The following is a 19,194-nucleotide window of genomic DNA, read 5'->3' on the forward strand; positions in this document are numbered from 1 at the left end:
AAGAGAACACGATAATACACAAATGGAATATTTCAAGTCTGATAACGCAAAAGCAAAGATCAAGATTGATAAAAAGTACAAATGAAAATACTTACAAAGTTCTATGGCAAAACAAGAGCGACTGTGAAAGTCAAATCAAGTCAAGTCAAGTCAAGTCAAGAGTATTTCTCGAGCACTTTCAAACAGCCATTGCTGCATACAAAGTGCTGTACATGGAGCGATTTAACATGCATAATAAACAGTAAGACAAATCGGAAATAAAGGCGGTAGAAAGCACCAAACAGTAAAACCAAGAACAAATCTAAGTCATGCTGAGTCGAACGTCAAAGAATACAAGTGAGTTTTGAGGCGGGTTTTGAAGATGGGCAGCGAGGAGGCTTGCCGAATGTTCAGTGGGAGGTCATTCCAGAGAGAGGGACCAGCAACAGAAAAGGCTCGATCCCCTCTGAGCCTCAGTTTAGTTCTTGGTACTTTAAACAAAGTCTGGTCCACAGACCTGAGGCGCCCGGCAGGTGTGTAGGGGCGGATGAGCTCCCAGAGGTAAGGTGGCACGAGATTATTCAGAGATTTGAAAACAAAGAGGAGGATCTTGAAAATAACTCTAAAATGAATGGGGAGCCAGTGAAGGGATGCCAGAGTAGGAGTTATGTGCTCCCTCTTACGAGTACCAGTCAAGAGGCGAGCAGTGGCATTCTGCTATCGAGAGGTCTAGAATACAGAAATTGAAACACAACGGCGAGTAACAGAGAGTCAGTAATGTTGAACGGTCTGCGCCTGGATGGATGCAAGGCTTGACGAGCCGACGATGAGAAGAAAGGAGCATTGGCACGGAGCGCCGATGCGTATGTGGAACTGGGAGTCGCGGCTTGGAGTTTGAAGCGGATTATGTGGGATAGGAGAAGTGAACTAATCTCTTCGTCAATGGACGCTACAGCTTCGTGTTTATTTCAAAACTTAGCTTGTAGAAGACATGTGCACATTCTCAGCATGACGTCTCTGATTCACTGGTGAAAGGACACTTTGATCCTCTCCTCTTTTATCTTTAACTGCTTCAGACAACAAAGTGTATGCAGAAAAGTGGTGAAGATTGCACGACTGTCTGTGTCCAATGTGTTGTGTTATTTTTGTTATTTTGACTTCAAAATGGCGCCGCGAGAGTGGCTGCCTTTCCAGCAGCTCCTATATTTTGTTGTTCTACTTCTTCCTTTCATAACTTTGCTGCTGTGAATTGGTAATTTCACCATTGCGAGACTAATAAAGGTTTTCTTATCTTATCTTATCTTAATCTCACAAGAAACTTGGCAGCTTGGCAGTCCTTAAATACATAGCAGGCTTGATTGGGAAACGCAAAACTAGGCTGCAGTGAAATGTAGTGAAAATGGATCCACACAAATGCACTTCTGAGGAATATTACAAGTAGAATCAGTTAATGAAGGTTCAAAGCTTAGACATATTTTATGGAAAATAGCACAAAATAGAAAAGTAAGAATAAAAGCGATGAGTGGTGCTGTTACCCATTCAACCCTTTTTGTATTCAAAATCTGGGTTTACCCTTTTTGCTTTATAGGAGTCCCGCTCTTATCGGATGCTTTGTGGTTGACAGAAAGTACTTTGAGGAAATTGGCCTACTCGATGAGGGGATGGAAGTTTATGGAGGGGAGAATGTGGAGCTTGGCATCAGGGTGAGTTTGTTCTTATCAACCTGCATCCGGCCACCGCATAACACCAATTTGCTCTTTGTAACCAATGCGTGTTCTTCAAATTGTGAATATCAACTTGAGTTCAGAAGCATATACAGTCGTCAGCGTACACAATCAGCTATGCTGAAAGGAAACATTTCCAGCCTGCAGAATCAAGAAAGTGATCTTTCTTTGAAAGGAATAAGCTCTCTGATTCATGCATTATTTTCTTTCATTCAGTCCAAAATGTCACCTAAATGTACAGTATGTGTGCATGTGTGGAGATGTGAGAACCATTTTTTTCAGATCCGCTTATCCTCACAAGTTTCGAGGTAGAGGTACAATAGAGGTATTTATACAAATTACTAAGCTCAAAGAGACATGTCAATATTGACTGGAGAATCCTTCATGGGGTTATGACAGTGAACTCTTTGCTTCCAAAGATTAACTGTACAAGTGTGGCTGCTGTGTCTTTATGTTTTGGCGTGTTTGTTTTAATCAAGTGTAAACAGTATATTTTTTTTTAAACAGGCAGGTTCTGTGTTTTAGAGGAACTGCAGTTTGAAGATGTGTTCATGCAAATCATTTATTTATTTATGATGTGAGTGGGTGGCCCGGTGAACCAGTGGTTAGCGCGTCGACCTCACATTGCAGATGTATCGGGTTCAATTCCAGCTCCGGCCTCCCTGTGTGGAGTTTGCATGATCTCCCCAGGCCTGCGTGGGTTTTCTCTGGGTACTCCGGTTTCCTCCCACATTCCAAAAACATGCATGGCAGGCTGATTGAACACTCTAAATTGTCCGCAAGTGTGAGTGTGAGCATGGATGGCTGGCAACCGGTTCAGGGTGTCCCCTGATTACTGCCTGAAGACAACTTGGAGTGGCTCCAGAATGCCCCGTGGCCCTTGTGGGGATCAGCGGATCAGAAAATTGATGAATGGATGAATGGATGGATGATGTCAGTGCGTTAGCAATTTATGATTCTGCTGTTTTGTTAATGGCGGCCCGGTAGTCCAGTGGTTAGCACGTCGGCTTCACAGTGCAGAGGTACCGGGTTCAATTCCAGCTCCGGCCTCCCTGTGTGGAGTTTGCATGTTCTCCCCGGGCCTGCGTGGGTTTTCTCCGGGTGCTCCGGTTTCCTCCCACATTCCAAAAACATGCATGGCAGGCTGATTGAACACTCTAAATTGTCCCTAGGTGTGAGTGTGAGTGCGAATGGTTGTTCGTCTCTGTGTGCCCTGCGATTGGCTGGCAACTGATCCAGGGTGTCCCCCGCCTACTGCCCGGAGACGGCTGGGATGGGCTCCAGCACCCCCCGCGACCCTAGTGAGGATCAAGCGGTACGGAAGATGAATGAAAGATGAATGTTTTGTTAATTGAAAGCGGTTTGGGAAATACTTACAATAATTCTCTCTCTCTCACTCACTCAACACAAACAAACAAACAAACACACACTCCCTCTCTCGCTCTCTCTCACCATCCTTCAACTCATCCCATTCACTTGCATTCTTAGGTATGGCAATGTGGGGGAAGCGTCGAGGTCCTTCCTTGCTCCAGGATTGCGCACATCGAGAGAGCCCACAAGCCTTACACAGAAAACCTGACAGCCCTTGTGCGTCGCAATGCTTTAAGAGTGGCGGAGGTCTGGATGGACAACTACAAGAGTCATGTTTACATGGCCTGGAATGTCCCATTTCAGGTACAGTATTTGAACATCTTTGAAAACAGTTAAGTCAGAGAAACGGGAGTTTATTCAATGACAGATAAGATTTTTCTGTGTATGACAGACCAGCAAGTCAATCGAAGTCGATGGAAAGCTTGAAGTCGAGTAATCTCTCATCTCTTGTTTTCGTTTCCGTCTTTCAATCAGCCAATTTACAAAGGGCTTTCGAATCTCACCTCTGCTGCTGTTACCAGATAATAACGCTGTGTGTAGCAGTGAAACTTGAGGGCGAAACAGTTTTGATGCGGCTGCACGAGTCAGAAGTTAGAAACAAAGATGATAAGATTGTGTGACACTGGAGTGGATTTTCACTCCCGTCCCATCCCACTCACCCAGAAAAAAAGGACCGTTTCGGACAATAGTTTCAAAAGAAAAAAAAAAAAGAAAGTCATCCCATCTTTCCTCATGGACTCATTTTTTTTCCCTTCTTCATGGTAATTCTGCTCCCATGAACTATTTATCCCAGGCATGTCCAAAGTCCGGCCCGCGGGCCAAATCCGGCCCGCGGTCGAATTTCATCCGGCCCTCGGCCCCCCGTCATAAAATCAGTGCCGTCTGGCCCGCAGGTTGGGCGCAATGGAACACGTGTTGCATTGACTGAGGTCTCGTAGACTGGCGAGTGATGTTTCATAGAGTACTGCTTCCCTCTAGTGGCTAAATGAGTAATAGCATTCACTAAATGAGTAATAGCATTTAGACACTAGAGGGCATCACTCACGAGTTAACAAGACATCACTCCGTGTTTATATTGACTGATATGTCATATTTCAAATTCCTGTTTCAAACCAAAAGAAATTCTTAAGATTGTTGAAATTCAAATAAAAATGGAAATGTGAAACAGACTGGCTTACTAAAATTTGTTGAACAATATTGTTGTTCAATGTAAAGAATGTCAGCCAAGGTCGGCCCCCCGACATTTTACCACATAAAATCTGGCCCCCTTGGCAAAAAGTTTGGACACCCCTGATTTATCCTGTCATGCACCAACCTTGTGATGCATTAAAGGTAAAGTTGACTCTCATCACGCAGGATTCCTGAGAAAAAAACGTTATGGTAAAGCATAGCGGTTAGCCTTGCTAACTTACGATAGGCGCGAGTCTGAAAAATATGAACGGGACCACACCGGACTAGTGATGGGGAACGAGGGCACCGGCGCAAAGTTCTTTCTTTGTTGCCTAAAATGTTACGTCTAATGATGCGTGGGCAACAACTGTTTATTAATCATGACGTGATTCATATCACAACATGTACCAACAGCACTAAACTTGTGTTGCTTTACAACAGTGTCGCAATACTGTGCACGCATGGAGATATTTTACCAAAAAGAGAGACTGGTAACATGGTTCAGTTTCCTTTCTTTTACAAGACGCTACACTATGGAACACAAGGACTTCTGTACTGTGAGGTTCACGTGTTAACCAGTCGACTTCCATGCCGCCACTCCCAAACATGTTCAACGAAAAGGAGAAATGGGGTCCAGACTTCTAATCATTTCAGACGAGCAAATCTCTCTCATCACTTCCTAAGTAGCACACCCTCGGGGAACACAAAGCTCGCCAAAGCAGACCATCTTCCCCTCATATTGTCATTGCAAGTGTCGTGAGATAGCAAGTGTTCCTTGTTGCCTTAGCCGCAAGCATCTTGTCACACGTCCAAATTCTCCCTTGGGATTTATTGACTTCAGTTTCCAGCAAAACTACTTAGTATAGCAGTCAGCTGGTGCCAAACGGGTTTTTCTGGAAGCCTTGGTGGGATGAGCAACTTGCTAACATCTCATTTTATGTAATCCAAAAACAAGCCTTTCAAAAACAAAAGACATACATTTGTTTTTTGGGCAGAAAATGTCTCTGTGTTCAACAAATCCATCTAAAAATAGGAAAGTACTCTTCCCCAGTCACTCCTGCATTAGGTGAAATCAAAGTTGACCCTGTACTTGAATCTTATTTACAGAAGGCAAATAGTATCCACCAAATTGTATAGAACTAAATAAGACAAAACAAGACCTGGCTCCAGCACGCCTGCGAGGATAAGCAGATTATCCTCACACACTGTATGGGTTTTGTGTGTGCACGGGTGTATATTGTTTTGTTTTCTTTGTCAGATTCATAGAGGCAACTTCAAGTGGGACTTGTCGCATATTGTGGAATAGACGTATCATCCATAACTCTATTAGGTGATGCTCCTCCGTGCTTGCTGTAAGGCTGTTGCACTTTGTCCCAAAGGATGTATACTATATAGCAGTGTTTCTCAAATAGTGGGGCGCGCCCCCCCCTGGGAGTGGGGGGGGGGGGAGTGCAAGGCACCCTCTGGGGGCGGGGGTGCGCGTTTGGCCTCGGAGAACATGCTTTTTTATTTTTTTGACTGTCCTAAAATAACTTGCAGTTGCACCTCCACTACATTAGGGGACAGGAGCGCTCACATTGGCAGAATTTGCGCAGGGAGCATTTTCAGGGAGGAAATATGACGAGGCGTATAAAGAGCTTGGCTTCAATGTGCCTGGGGCGGCAGACGAGGGAAGATTGATGTGCTTACTTTGTCGAAAAATTTTGGTATCAGACAGCATGAAGCCAGATGAATTAAGGCGTCACTTAAAGATATTACACCCCAATCACGCTTATAAGATGCTTGAGGTTTTTTTTCAGCGAAAACGTGACGAATATTGTCAACAATCATGCCGCTTTGTGACTGCTACTTCAGTCAACTAAAATACAGGTCTCGGCTCCACATTGAGCAGGAGCCGAGAGTTGCTGTGTCCTGCTTCAAACCTCGCTTTGAAAAGCTATGCATTGCAAAACGTGCTCATTGTAGCCGTTAATCTAGAAATCATCTTTTTTTAAATTTTAAAAATGCACAAATTATTTTATATATTTTTGTTTTGCTGGTTGAAGTGCTCCTGAGATAATATTGGGGATTAGTTTGAATGCATTATTAGTTATTGAGTTTATGTCATTTTATTTTTCAGTCTCATGTGGTTTGACATGGTCAGTCAAAAAATATTTATTGTTAAATTAAGGATTTAATGTTATTTTTGAATTTCAGATGCACTTGAAATCTTTACTGTTCCAGTTACTAAAGACATTCTTTGTTGTAAGTTGGTCCATTTTTCTTACTTTTTTAAAAATTCTCTTATACTTTAATAAGGATACAGTGTTATGCAATGGTGTACTTATAACAATTTTATAGACAAATGATATTATTTATAGCCGTGCGAGGGGGGGGGGGGTGCGAGATGTTTTCCTCTTCCTTGGGGGGGCATGACAAAATAATTGAGAACCGCTGCTATATAGTATGCTACAGTCAACTGCAATGCGCTCATCCGGCTCTCGTTATTTTCACATACAAATACAAATATTACAGGAGTCATAAATGAACAGCTGGAAGCAAGAAATATCCTCTTTTTTTGAACAAATGCTTACTTTCGGCCAATCTGTACCCAAGTCCCAGTACTAAAAATATGTGGTATTAAATCATTGTTGCCGCTAGTGTATCATCAACTTTTGTTTCACCAAAATATTGCGCGATCCTAGCACAGCCTGACAGAGCAGGAAGCTAAATACGAGCAGATTGAGTAGACAGCCACCAGCACACCTGGATATGACAGATGCGGCTGAAGAGAGCTGATGGGTAGGCACAAACAGTGAGCTGACAAGAAGTGATGGAGACAAAGACGTAATGGGCAGGGAAGGCATCAACAAATCACACTGGAAAACAAGACAACATGAGTCAAACACAACCCAAAAATGCAGACCATGACAACAGGTAACATCACAATATGACTACTGCCTTCACTTTCCAAAATTCTGGCAATCCAATTCATTGGTCAGTTCATATTTCATTCATTCATTCATTCATCTTCCTAACCGCTTGGTCCTCACTAGGGTCGCGGGGGGTGCTGGAGCCTATCCCAGCCGTCTTCGGGCAGTAGGCGGGGGACACCCTGGATCAGTTGCCAGCCAATCACAGGGCACACAGAGACGAACAACCAATCGCACTCACACTCACACCTAGGGACAATGTAGAGTGTTCAATCAGCCTGCCATGCATATTTTTGGAATGTGGGAGGAAACCGGAGCACCCGGAGAAAACCCACGCAGGCCCGGGGAGAACATGCAAACTCCACACAGGGAGGCCGGAGCTGGAATCGAACCCGGTACCTCTGCACTGTGAAGCCCACGTGCTAACCACTGGACTACCGGGCCGCCCCCGTTCATATTTCATCACTGAAATAATTTCATTTCCAATTTTTGCTATGCCCCAGCTGAGGTCACCAGACTGAAAAGCTCGCATGATTTGTTTGGCACATTTTTTTACTTTGGCTGCCCCTCATGATGCAACCCACTCACGGTTTTATCCGGACTTGGGAGTGGCAGTGGCTGTGTGTTGGGGCGCTGCCACCAAGTGTACCATTACACTATGTGTAAATAATTTAAATGGCACTATTGGAAGATTTGCATCCATCTTTTACATGTAATTTCCTTTTTCGTGATGCTGACTTGCATGAAGTTTCTGTGTGATTTATTTTTTCCCAGAGGATTTGGGTTGAGCTGCAATTTTTTTGACTTGGAGGTTCAACTGTGTTATTGCATTTTTATTGCGGTAAGAGATAAAAGTACTCATTTTGGGTCTTTTGTTCATGTCCTTCAATAGAACTCGGGAATAGATATTGGGGACATTTCTGAGAGAAGGGCCCTGCGATCCAGACTCAAGTGCCAACCATTCAGCTGGTTCCTTGCCAATATCTACCCCGAGCTCCGATCCTACAGTAACACAGTTGCTTATGGAGTGGTGAGATGACTTCTATGTTCTTCAATGATACATTCTTTTCAAGTACAAGTTCAAGTACAACTTTATTGTCAAATGTGCCGTATGTGCAACATACTAGTGATGGGATGATGATACCTCAAGGAGTGTATTGACCCACTTCACAAACTGTGTCAGCACTATATTGACACTGTGTTGGTCACCCAATAGTGACCCCTGCAGTAGTTATAAAATCATTGTAGATAAAGAAGTTCCTTGTTTGTGTTAATGCTAAACTGAGTTGGTATGTAAAATATAGCAAATTTGAGTTACAATTCAAATTTTTTTACTTACGTAGAAAATGTTGGTTACATCATGTGAAATAAAAGACAAAAGTGATTAGTTTATAAACTCAGAAAATACTCTTTCACGTGGTTCAGATGACGATAGTGAGCAGAGAGTTTTAAATGAAAGTTGATGCAGATGTGGATACGTTTTCTGGTTCCATTTCCAATATTGTAAAGGGTCTTGGTTTCTGGGTGTGTTTGCTTCTGACAGGCAGCGTTGGACTTCAATTATGGAGGATCTTGCAATTATGAGATAAAATGAATAAAGCAACTGTAAGGCTTTTTAACTGACAATCATATGTATAACAGGCCATTCACTTGATAAACTGATAAAATGGGTGCGATGCGCCCATAATTTCGCAAAACTCCAGCCAACAAACCCACATGTTGGTACAGTTTGTGTCCTTATGAACACACTTTAGCGCAGCACATTCAAACGATTCAGTTCCTGGATTGGTCACGTGATTCGTTCTTGAAGAAGATATCAAGCTGTTCAGAGAACTGATTTAAAAAAGAAAAACTTGGCATCGACGGGCGTCCTCGCTATTCATTTGAAACGCCGGCCACACTTCACAGTCTGTGTTGGAGCTAACAGAATCAGAAATACCCCTCAGGATGAATCAAATTGAACAATGCAATTACTGTAATACTTTGGACCGTGATATTATGAGATATTGTAAATTAGAAAAAGAGACCGCATATGGTTCAGAGAATTGTGTTGAAACTAATCTTGGCCATGGAGAAATGCGGTACTGTACAAGACTGGAATATCTGAGAGAAATGAACAATGCAGTGCGTGAAGGAAAGAAGCAATAGGAAATCCCATGTCATGGTAGTAGAAATATGTTTGCATGGGCGACCTGTCTTTTATTTGCTCCCCTTCTACTCCCAATACTCACGTTTCACTTCAAGATGGACTTTAAACCCATCATCAGCTAATAATGCACACCTTCCATCCTAAACCGCATTTTGCTCATGTTAATCATGACTGGTTGAGCAGACAGTGGCTCGATTCTATTCTGGTCACAACTTACAAAAGGTCAGTCAAAAGGCAAATGACTGCAGCTTAATATTTTATGACAGAGGAAAATGTTTGAAATGGAAGAAGAAAATTCTTCCTCTGAATGGGTGTGTTTACATGACACGGAACTAATTTAATGCTTCGTTCTGCTATTTAAGCAGTATTGATGTCTTTTTACAAAGTGAAGAAACCCGATGCATTGTCATTGTCGTTTCTCCCTTTGATCGTAAACTTCATAATACTGCCCATACCGCATCAACATTAGTCGCTTCAGGGCGGCAATTGTTTACCTCAGGGGTGGCCAACCAGTCAGAAACGAAGAGCCAATTTTTTTACTGAGTTACTGCAAAGAGCCACATCATAAAGTTCCTCGCACACGCACGTGCACACACACACACACACACACACACACACACACACACTTTTTTGGCCAAAGATCGACTTTTGAAGCGACCAACTTCTCACGAACGACCCGATCGCGCACGTGCAAGCATACACATATACACACACACACACACACACGTGCGACGCACTCACGCGGGGGCCTACCAGTGCACTCGCGCACCTATACACCAGAATCAGAATCAGAATCATCTTTATTGGCCAAGTATGTAGAACACACAAAGAATTTGTCTCCGGTATAACACGCTGCACTAGTATCATCGTAAACAACAAAATCATTGAACCATTTTAGAGTAACCAGTAGTTTTGTAGTACCATTTTGTGGTGCAAGAAGAGTGACTATGTCAGTGACTGTTTAAGGAGTTAATGGCTAGAGGGAAGAAGCTGTTTAAGTGTCTACTGGATTTGGTGCGCATGGATCTGTAGCGTCTGCCCGAGGGGAGTGGCTGGAAAAGGTGGTGGGCAGGGTGCGGGGGATCCAGGAGGATTTTCCGTGCCCTTGTCTTGATTCTTGCAGTGTGCAAGTCCTCAAGAGTGGGTAGGGCGGTGCCAACGATTTTTTCTGCCGTCCTAACTGTCCGTTGAAGTCGGATTTTGTCCTTTTTTGTGGCGGCCCCAAACCAAACCGTGATGGAAGAACACAGGATTGATTCGATGACTGCCGTGTAGAACTGTCGTAGCACCTCCTGTGGCAGGCCATGCTTCCTCAGCAGCCTCAGGAAGTACATCCGCTGCCGGGCCCTTTTCAGGATGGAGTTGGTGTTGACCTCCCACTTCATGTCCTGGGAGACTGTGATTCCCAGGAACTTGAAGTTCTCGACGGTTGACACAGGGCAGTTGGATAGTGTGAGGGGCAACTGAGGAGAAGAATGTTTCCTGAAGTCCACGATCATCTCTACAGTACGCGAAGTAACAAGATGGACTAGTTCATTGAGGAGAGGGGAGGGCGCAGCACTCAAAACAATCATGATAGATGAATAGTTTTTGTGGTTTTTAGTGTATGAATTAAGACGTGCCGGTCAAAACTAAGCTAAGAATTGAAAGAATGATCAAAATGTGATTATCTTTTTATTATTTGTGATGCAGGTGAGGCTATGCTATCCCATCCGTCCCTGCCATTCAGATAATTGTTACTATCTTGTCCTAATCATGCTGAGTCTTTTGTTTTTTTTTAATCTCTTCTCTGTCTTTTTTTTCCTCTCCCTTTGAATTTCACAGTTGAAGAATAGTCTCAGAAATGACCTGTGTTTGGACCAAGGACCCGACACTGACAACATACCAATCATGTATCTCTGTCATGGGATGACAGCACAGGTTAGTGAGCTGTCAGTTAACTCCCGTTCCTTTCATCCTGTCATGAATGTAAATGTTCCATTTATTGGGTCGAGAACTCTCACATGCTCCTCCATTTTCACCTCTCCCCTCCTCACCGCTGCTTACTAAGCCCACCCAACTCCAATGGGAGCCTATCAGCTTCGGCTAAACAGGCCTTGACATAATGGCATCCAATCAATGTCCGCTTTAGGCTGTGACCGACAGTTGTTTCCTCCACCCTCAACAACTCGAACACAGGAAGACAACACATTACAACGGATATTAGAAAAAGGCAACCAACCTACTGAAACAATAAAGGTAGAGATTAAAATTTAGATTAACGCGATTAAAAAAACATAACGCGCTAAACATGACCGTAATTAATTAATCACAATTAACGCGATAATTTGACACCTCTAATATATATATATCTGCTTCTTTTTATTTGAAATTTGTGTTTTTTTCTGGGTTTTTTCCCCCCCATTTCTTCTAAAATGTCATAGTTTTTAATTGGAGCACATAATTATAAAGACAATTTCTGGTCTACTTTTACGTTACTTTCACCCAGCAAATGCAAATAAAATAATAATAACAAGCACAACACATGGCATTCTGAATTGGCCTAATCTTTTCTATTTTAAAAAATTTAAATAAAATATTAATAACATAAGGCGGCCCGGTAGTCCAGTGGTTAGCACGTCGGCTTCACAGTGCAGAGGTACCGGGTTCGATTCCAGCTCCGGCCTCCCTGTGTGGAGTGGTTTTCTCCGGGTGCTCCGGTTTCCTCCCACATTCCACAAATATGCATGGCAGGCTGATTGAACACTCTAAATTGTCCCTAGGTGTGAGCGTGAGCGTGGATGGTTGTTCGTCTCTATGTGCCCTGCGATTGGCTGGCAACCGATTCAGGGTGTCCCCCGCCTACTGCCCGGAGACAGCTGGGATAGGCTCCAGCACCCCCCGCGACCCTAGTGAGGATCAAGCGGTTAGGAAGATGAATGAATGAATGAATGATGAATTAATAACATTATTTACTTTATCCCTCACTATGAGCTACTGGAAACCATACTGAGGGCAGGTCTTTTGTTTTGTGTTGTGTCACAACTGACATGTACACAAATTGAGTCACAACACTTACAATGAAAATATTGCAGAGGCTTTATTTTATTTTATTTTTTTGTGAGACCTCCCAAGGGCACATTAATCTTGCAGGCTATTAAGTCCCCCTTGCACTGTCCCAATACGATATTTCAGAGCTACAAAATGACACAGCAACATATCATCTGTCATGACCTGCAGAGGGATTCAACAATGTAGGAATACAATTAATATATTCATCAACTTTGCTCATAATGAATGTCAATAACACGTGCTCCTCCAAATACAATTTTAAGCATCAATGGTTACATCTATTCAAAGTGATACACAGTGGAGCACCAGCCATTGTGTTTATTGAATCAAACAGCGACTTCTCTGGGGAGTAAGAAAAAGGAGCAAATAGCCACATTGAATTGTTATTATTTTAGTTTTGTCCCCCGCCCGTACGTGGAGGACGCCTGAAGACAGCTGGGATAGGCTCCAGCACCCTCTGTGACCCTTGTGAGAATAAAGCGGTTCAGAAAATGGATGGATGTATGGATATACGTAATATGTAATATATACGGGGGGGGGGAGGCCTGAACCTATGCCAATGGACTTTGGGCGAAAGGTGGAATACACCTCGAACTGGTCGCCAGCAGTTGCAGGGCACACATTGTCACGTTGTGCCCGAAGCGATAGAATGATCGCTTCGTGCACAACAAAATAAGGAAGTGGATCCCCGAAATAGCAGACACAGAAAAGGTTTGTCAGAGAACAAACGAGGTTTAATACAAAAACACAAAATACCCGTCCGGGAGAAACAACAAAAAGCGCTGGTCAAAAATACGGACCAGGAATAAATTAAGGAGGTAACAGAAAACGTTTGCGGGAAAAATAGCAAGGAGAATGAATTGGCAACTATAGAAATACACACGAGCGGATATAAAGACGCGCAATTACAACCACAAGGCTTCAAGGCAACGAATGGAATTAGTAGTAAGCGAGAGAATTGGCACGGCGTGGAATACTCCGGCAGTAAGTCAACTGCCAGAGCGCACAAATAAAGCCCGTGTAATTAGTCCCCAATGGGTGACAGGTGTGTAGGTGGTAACAGGGCCTGCCCCCTGCTGGCAAACACGGGACGTGACACACATAGAGAAGAGCAATCATTCACACCCACATCCACTCTGTCATTGAGCGGGAACCAAGCCCACGCTGCCCGCACACAAATCAGGTGAGTGTACCACTACACCATCAGCTATTCTACACCATTGTTCAAGATAGATAGATAGATAACACCATCAGACGGCCTTAAAAGCTTTCCTCTTTGTGCGCCAGTAACTGGCGACACGGGTCTGCTGAGATTGCGATCTGTTCTACACATCCCTGTGCTAATCCTTCTGTCAGAACTTTTAAGGCACCGTGACAGGTGATGAGATCGCATTGTTAAAGCCCTCTGCGGGTACTTAAGCAGCATTCTGTTGAAACACGAAGCACTTATTGCACCTATGCGTATGTGCTCAGAGAAACAAATCACATACTCAACGCGTTGAAATGCATGCACTCACGCACACACACACACACACACACACACACACACACACACACACACACACACACACACACACACACACACACACACACACTTTAGAATGAAAAACTTGTGAGGACTGGCCTAAATGTCCTCACTTGTCAAAAATGTCCTCACTACGTTGGTCTTATAATCACAGTGGTCCTCACAAGAATAGTCATACAAACACACACAAACACACACACACACACACAGGTGTCTGAATTGTTGTCTTTGTCAGTGGTACAATGAGCAGCTTAAAAGCCTTTGGCTGATTCACCGGGTCATAATGGCTCCTTCTCGGAATGCCCCGTTCCTGCACGACACTCATCAGTCGCATCAAAAACATGTGCACTCTATTCTTGGAAAACACATAACACTCAGCCAGGGCTTACTGCGTTGTACAAGCTTGCTCTTTCGCTGTCCCTCATGTTTCTCTTTGAACCTCTGTTTTTGTGAGGATTGGATGTCAGCACTCATCCTTCTTGTTATGGTGGTGTCAAGATCCAGGGGATTTTTCGCTGTTCTGTCAGGCTCAAGCAAACGTATGTCTGGGTTTAGGATTTGAAGTACTTGCACTGTGTTTGATGTGCATCACTAAACCTTTAGAAGGTTTCAAAACTAGGACAAGCACTGAATTCATTAGTGCGTCCTTGTGTTTTTTTCAGGTATGCAAATGTTTGCAGCCAGGATGTACCTTTATTCCCCTGACCTCTCTTTTCTCTTATTCATGTTCAGCCTCTGAATTTTTTCCTCGTTTTCCCAAGGTTTCCTGCTTCATTAGACCAATTAACAGTAAACCAGTTGTTTTTTCCCCCCCGTAGAATCTAGAAAGTCATCATATCAATTGTAACCTTTTTTTTCGTTTTTTGTTTTGTTTTGTTAATCATGTTCTATCTTGCTGATACCATATTGCAGGGGTGTCAAACTCGTTTTTGTCACGTGCCTGATTTTAGCTGCAGTTTCCCTTGGAGGACCGTTATGACTGAAACCATATGAAGAAGTCAAGAATAACGATTTATTCACCTATTGTTGAAGTTACTGTAATGAGGGATTTGGTAACACGAAAATGCTGAAAATATCACTCTTATTCATTACATATGAGAATTTGACATTTTGGTCATGATTTCAGCAAGTATCATGAATGTTGACATCTTAGCTTTGCTTTCGCGGGCCACAGAAAATGATGTGGCGGGCAAGATCTGGCCCCCGGACCTTGAGTTTGACACCTGTGCTGTACTGGCTTCAGCATGACATTTGTCAAGGATCTACAACTGCTTAAATATACAGATACGTGTGTTGGACAAGGTTCAGGACTGGTGTGGCTAAAGATATCGCTCAACTACAAACTACAAATATGCTCTTTGAAGTCATCTTTATAGAGTGTAATGCCATGTCTTCATGAACTCCTGGAGGGAGTCGACCAAGACACATCTCATGCATGCACGCACATATTAATCTAATGTATACGGATGCAAGACAGTGAATATGCTCATGAAATGAAGATATAAAACAAGGACGCGGATTATGAAAATGGACAAAGTCCATAGAAATGTCTTTTTTTTATGCAGTGAAACATCAAATGTCAAGCAACAATTTGGAACTCAAAGATTATTTTCAGGAGACAATTATGCATGAATAGTTCAGGCAAGACGAAAAGCATATCATCTTACCTCAGCTGGAGTCATTGTTTCAACTCAACGGTTGCTGTGTGATTATCATTCCCCCATGATCATGACAAAGTATAGCAACGTAAGTAGCGGTCACTGAATCCCCAGTGGCTCCTGATGCTATATTCTCAGAGTGTGAATGAGATCTTAACTCTCCTTTCATTTCCAACGTCGTCCATTAATCATTCGGTTAATGAGGTGACATTAAGAGCCTTGACTTCCAAAAGATATAAGAATAAGTGGAGACCATTTACCTTTTACCTCAGTTTAGTGAGCATGTAAGGGATTTGCTGTGGAGATTTGGGGTTGTTCTTCTCGCTGTGTGGCCTGCATGTAAGACAAGTAAAGTAACCATTATATTAATTGCAATGGGGAAATTGAAATCACAAGACCTCATTCTAAGACACTGAGCGAAAATAGGCTATTTTCTACCCTTGATTATTTTTTGCTCACATTCAGAGCAAACAGTGACATAATATTCCAGCCAAGTGTGTACAGTATTTAAAAAGTGACTTGAACAAAAGAAGAAATATCAAAAAGTATACGGAACATTTCAACTCATGCTATGGTAATCTCTCCGTCGACACAACTTTGAAAGCTGCTTGTCTAGCCTCGCCGACGGATCTGCGTTGATGGACTGAATCTTGATGGAAACACGCAATGATTGGTCGGTGTCTATTCGGTGATGGACTTGTAGTGTGACGTCTTGCGTGAGAGTCAATTTGCATCACTGGGTGTGTGGTCGGCCTTTAGGCGAGAGTTGGGCTGCAGTCTGGATTGATCACTACGAAAACCTAGGACTGACACATCCACATATCAACCTTTCTCCATATTCACACCTTACAGTCAGAATAGAGTTTTCAGTGAACAACGCACACTATTGGATCGGGGTCCTGTGTTGTTCTGTTCCATAATATGCGTAAATGTAATTGCCTTATTTTTTTTCAGAAAACACAAAAAAACTGAAACACATTTTGATGATCTTCGATGCATTTCATTTCAGGCCCAGAATTGGATTATCAGTTTAACCAAGGATGCAGCCGCTTTTCGCAGATGAGGCCAGCGTCCTGAGGAGATGTTTAAGACAAAAAGAAAACGTTGCCAAAATTTTACTTGGGTCATTATTTTAGGAGACTGATGATGTATGACTTTCTGTTTTTGTAGATAATTTCGTCTCTTAAGATTACTGATATAAATCCCAGAAAGTTGGTTACCAGGCAAGCCTAATTAAAGGGAAACTACTCAAGAAGTTTACAACACATAATTTTAATGCAAAATGTAGGAAGAGAAGTATGAAAAGCGTTGACGGAATGAAAACAATCCGCATTTCAAGAAAAACAGTAATGTAGAATCATTTTTGTATCATTCACAGAGCAAATGGGTTCAGTCCGATATAGGCATATTAAAGAAAACTTCTCTCAGGCAAATATGCCATATTAAGACACCAGCTCTTGGAAAAAGCCACAGATGATCAGTCAGCAAGCAGGTATGTGAAGCCACAAATATCCCCGGAGCTCAAAGAAACTCTCAAACTAAGACTCTCCAAAGGCCTGTTGCATAATAAAGCTGCATTTAAGACAGCTCTTAGTCTCACAAAATGTTCGCAGTGGGCTCAAACATAAAAGGAAACATTATTTTCAGAATGCATTGATTGAACACAGTTCGACTTGGAGCAACATCAACAAAGAGGTGGTGGAGTGATGTCTTGGGGAGTGAGGTGGAAGGCTCCATTAGGCAGCCTGAAGGTTATCATTCGTGCTGTTGGAAAGCTGAAGTCTGTTCCTGCTGACTTTGAGGAGTTGTCAAAACTTCATCTGCAGTATATTTGGAGTTTTTAACCAACCGCTTCCTTTCATGGTACCCAAAAACAAGGTCTGACTGCAATGAAATTATTCCCATGCAAGACAATGCACCATCCCATGGTGAAGAAAAGGCCAAGAACCATTGAGTGCATGAAAAAGAAGGGAGGAAAACTCACGATGTGGTCAACCAATGCCCCCCTGACCTCAATCCTTCTGTGGCATAGGCTTTATTCCAACAAGGTTGTGCAAGCAACCAAAGAACAGTGACTGAAAGCAATGGCAACAAAACCTCATAATGACAACTAAAACATGGTGTGCGGATTTGGAACTGGGAGTCGCGGCTTGGAGTTTGAAGCGGATTATGTGGGACAGGAGAAGTGAACTAATCTCTTTTCGTCAGTGGATGCTACAGCTTCGTGTTTGCTTTCAAAACTTAGCTTTTAGCAGACGTGTGCACATTTTCACCTCTGATCCACTGGTGAAAGGACACTTTGATCCTCTCCTCTTTCATCTATAACTGCTTCAGACAACAAAGTGTATGCAGAAAATTGGTGAAGATTGCACGACTGCGTGTGTCCTATGTGTTGTGTTGTGTTTTTTTTGTTATTTTGACTTCAAAAAAGGGTGATGAACGCTCTGAGCCACAGATGAAGGAACAAAGAACTACTGTACTTACAAAAAAAGTTGAGTTTGTGGCTTATGTCTCTTTAGTGGCGTCGATCAGCCAAATACGTGATTTCTGTCAATATATAAAAAGACATACCGCTGTCATCATCGCGATTTTGTTCAATAAAATCCTGATTATTAACTGTTGATGAGAAAAAAGTATCTTCACAATAAATACAAAAATATTATAATTTATAACAAAAATCAGCATCTGCCTTATAATTTCAAACATATCTTTCTGTGATGCAGTAATGCTAACTACGTGTTTGTTTGTTTGTTTTGTCAAAAATCTATCTTGCCAAAAACACACATTCATATGAATGCAGCTGCATGTATTATTGATGACCTTGGCCAATCAGAGTCCTGTTTTTCAGTGTGGTAAACCAGTTTTGGGAAATCTGTTCAAACCGAGTTCCAGCATACATAAACATAATCAAATGCTCATTTCAGTCAGGCACGTTTCCTAACCCCTTGAAAGCAGCTGCAGTCATGCCCCTTCTGAAAAAAAAGGAAAATGCTAGATTTGTCTCCTTGCTAACAAATTATAGATCCATTTGAAAACTTCCCATCAGAATTAAAGTTGTGGGCAAAGTGGATTTTAATCAACTGGGGAAAATACTGAATTCAAACAGGCTTTTTGATCAATTCCAACCTCATCACAGCTCTTATTCACAGCATCTTATTCAATCAATTGACCATACTGTTACTGTTGAACATGTTGGAAGCTTGGACCACCGGGCCGGTCCACTGGTTAGCCCGTCGACCTCACAGTGCATAGGTCATGGGTTCGATCCTGGCTCCTGTGTGAAGTTTGCATGTTCTACCCGGGCCTGCATGGGTTTTCTCCGGGTACTCCCGTTTCCTCCCACATTCCAAAAACATGCAATGCAGGCTCATTGAACACTGTAAATTGTCCCGAAGTGTGAGTGTGAGCGCGGATGGTTGTTCATCTCTGTGTGCCCTGCGATTGGCTGGCAACCGGTTCAGGGTGTCCCTCGCCTACTGCCTGAAGACAGCTGGGATAGGCTCCAGCGCCCCCCGTGTCCTTTGTGAGGAGAAAGCGGATCGGAAAATGGATGGATGGACGTTGGAAACTTGGGTGGGATTACATGGACAGTCCTAAAATGGTTCAGCTCCGATTTAGAAGTTTTGAATCTGATCATATGGGCATGACATGCGGG

The 19,194-nt window shown here is 42.8% G+C and overlaps 1 protein-coding gene across 3 annotated transcripts in view; it reads left to right on the forward strand.

The window, feature by feature from the left end:
- The window catches only part of LOC127598305 (polypeptide N-acetylgalactosaminyltransferase 18-like), an 81,905-nt gene that overhangs the window by 50,520 nt on the left and 12,191 nt on the right, over window positions 1-19,194 (forward strand). For 2 of the 3 annotated variants that reach the window (XM_052062079.1, XM_052062080.1), the window contains exons 7-10: window positions 1,568-1,682; window positions 3,192-3,377; window positions 8,049-8,186; window positions 11,130-11,225. In XM_052062079.1, coding sequence (XP_051918039.1) covers window positions 1,568-1,682; window positions 3,192-3,377; window positions 8,049-8,186; window positions 11,130-11,225 — 535 coding nt within the window. The remainder of the gene's footprint in view (window positions 1-1,567; window positions 1,683-3,191; window positions 3,378-8,048; window positions 8,187-11,129; window positions 11,226-19,194) is intronic. The other variant, XM_052062081.1, reaches the window with a different exon arrangement.

Source organism: Hippocampus zosterae, chromosome 3, assembly GCF_025434085.1.
Source record: "Hippocampus zosterae strain Florida chromosome 3, ASM2543408v3, whole genome shotgun sequence".
Taxonomy (NCBI): domain Eukaryota; kingdom Metazoa; phylum Chordata; class Actinopteri; order Syngnathiformes; family Syngnathidae; genus Hippocampus; species Hippocampus zosterae.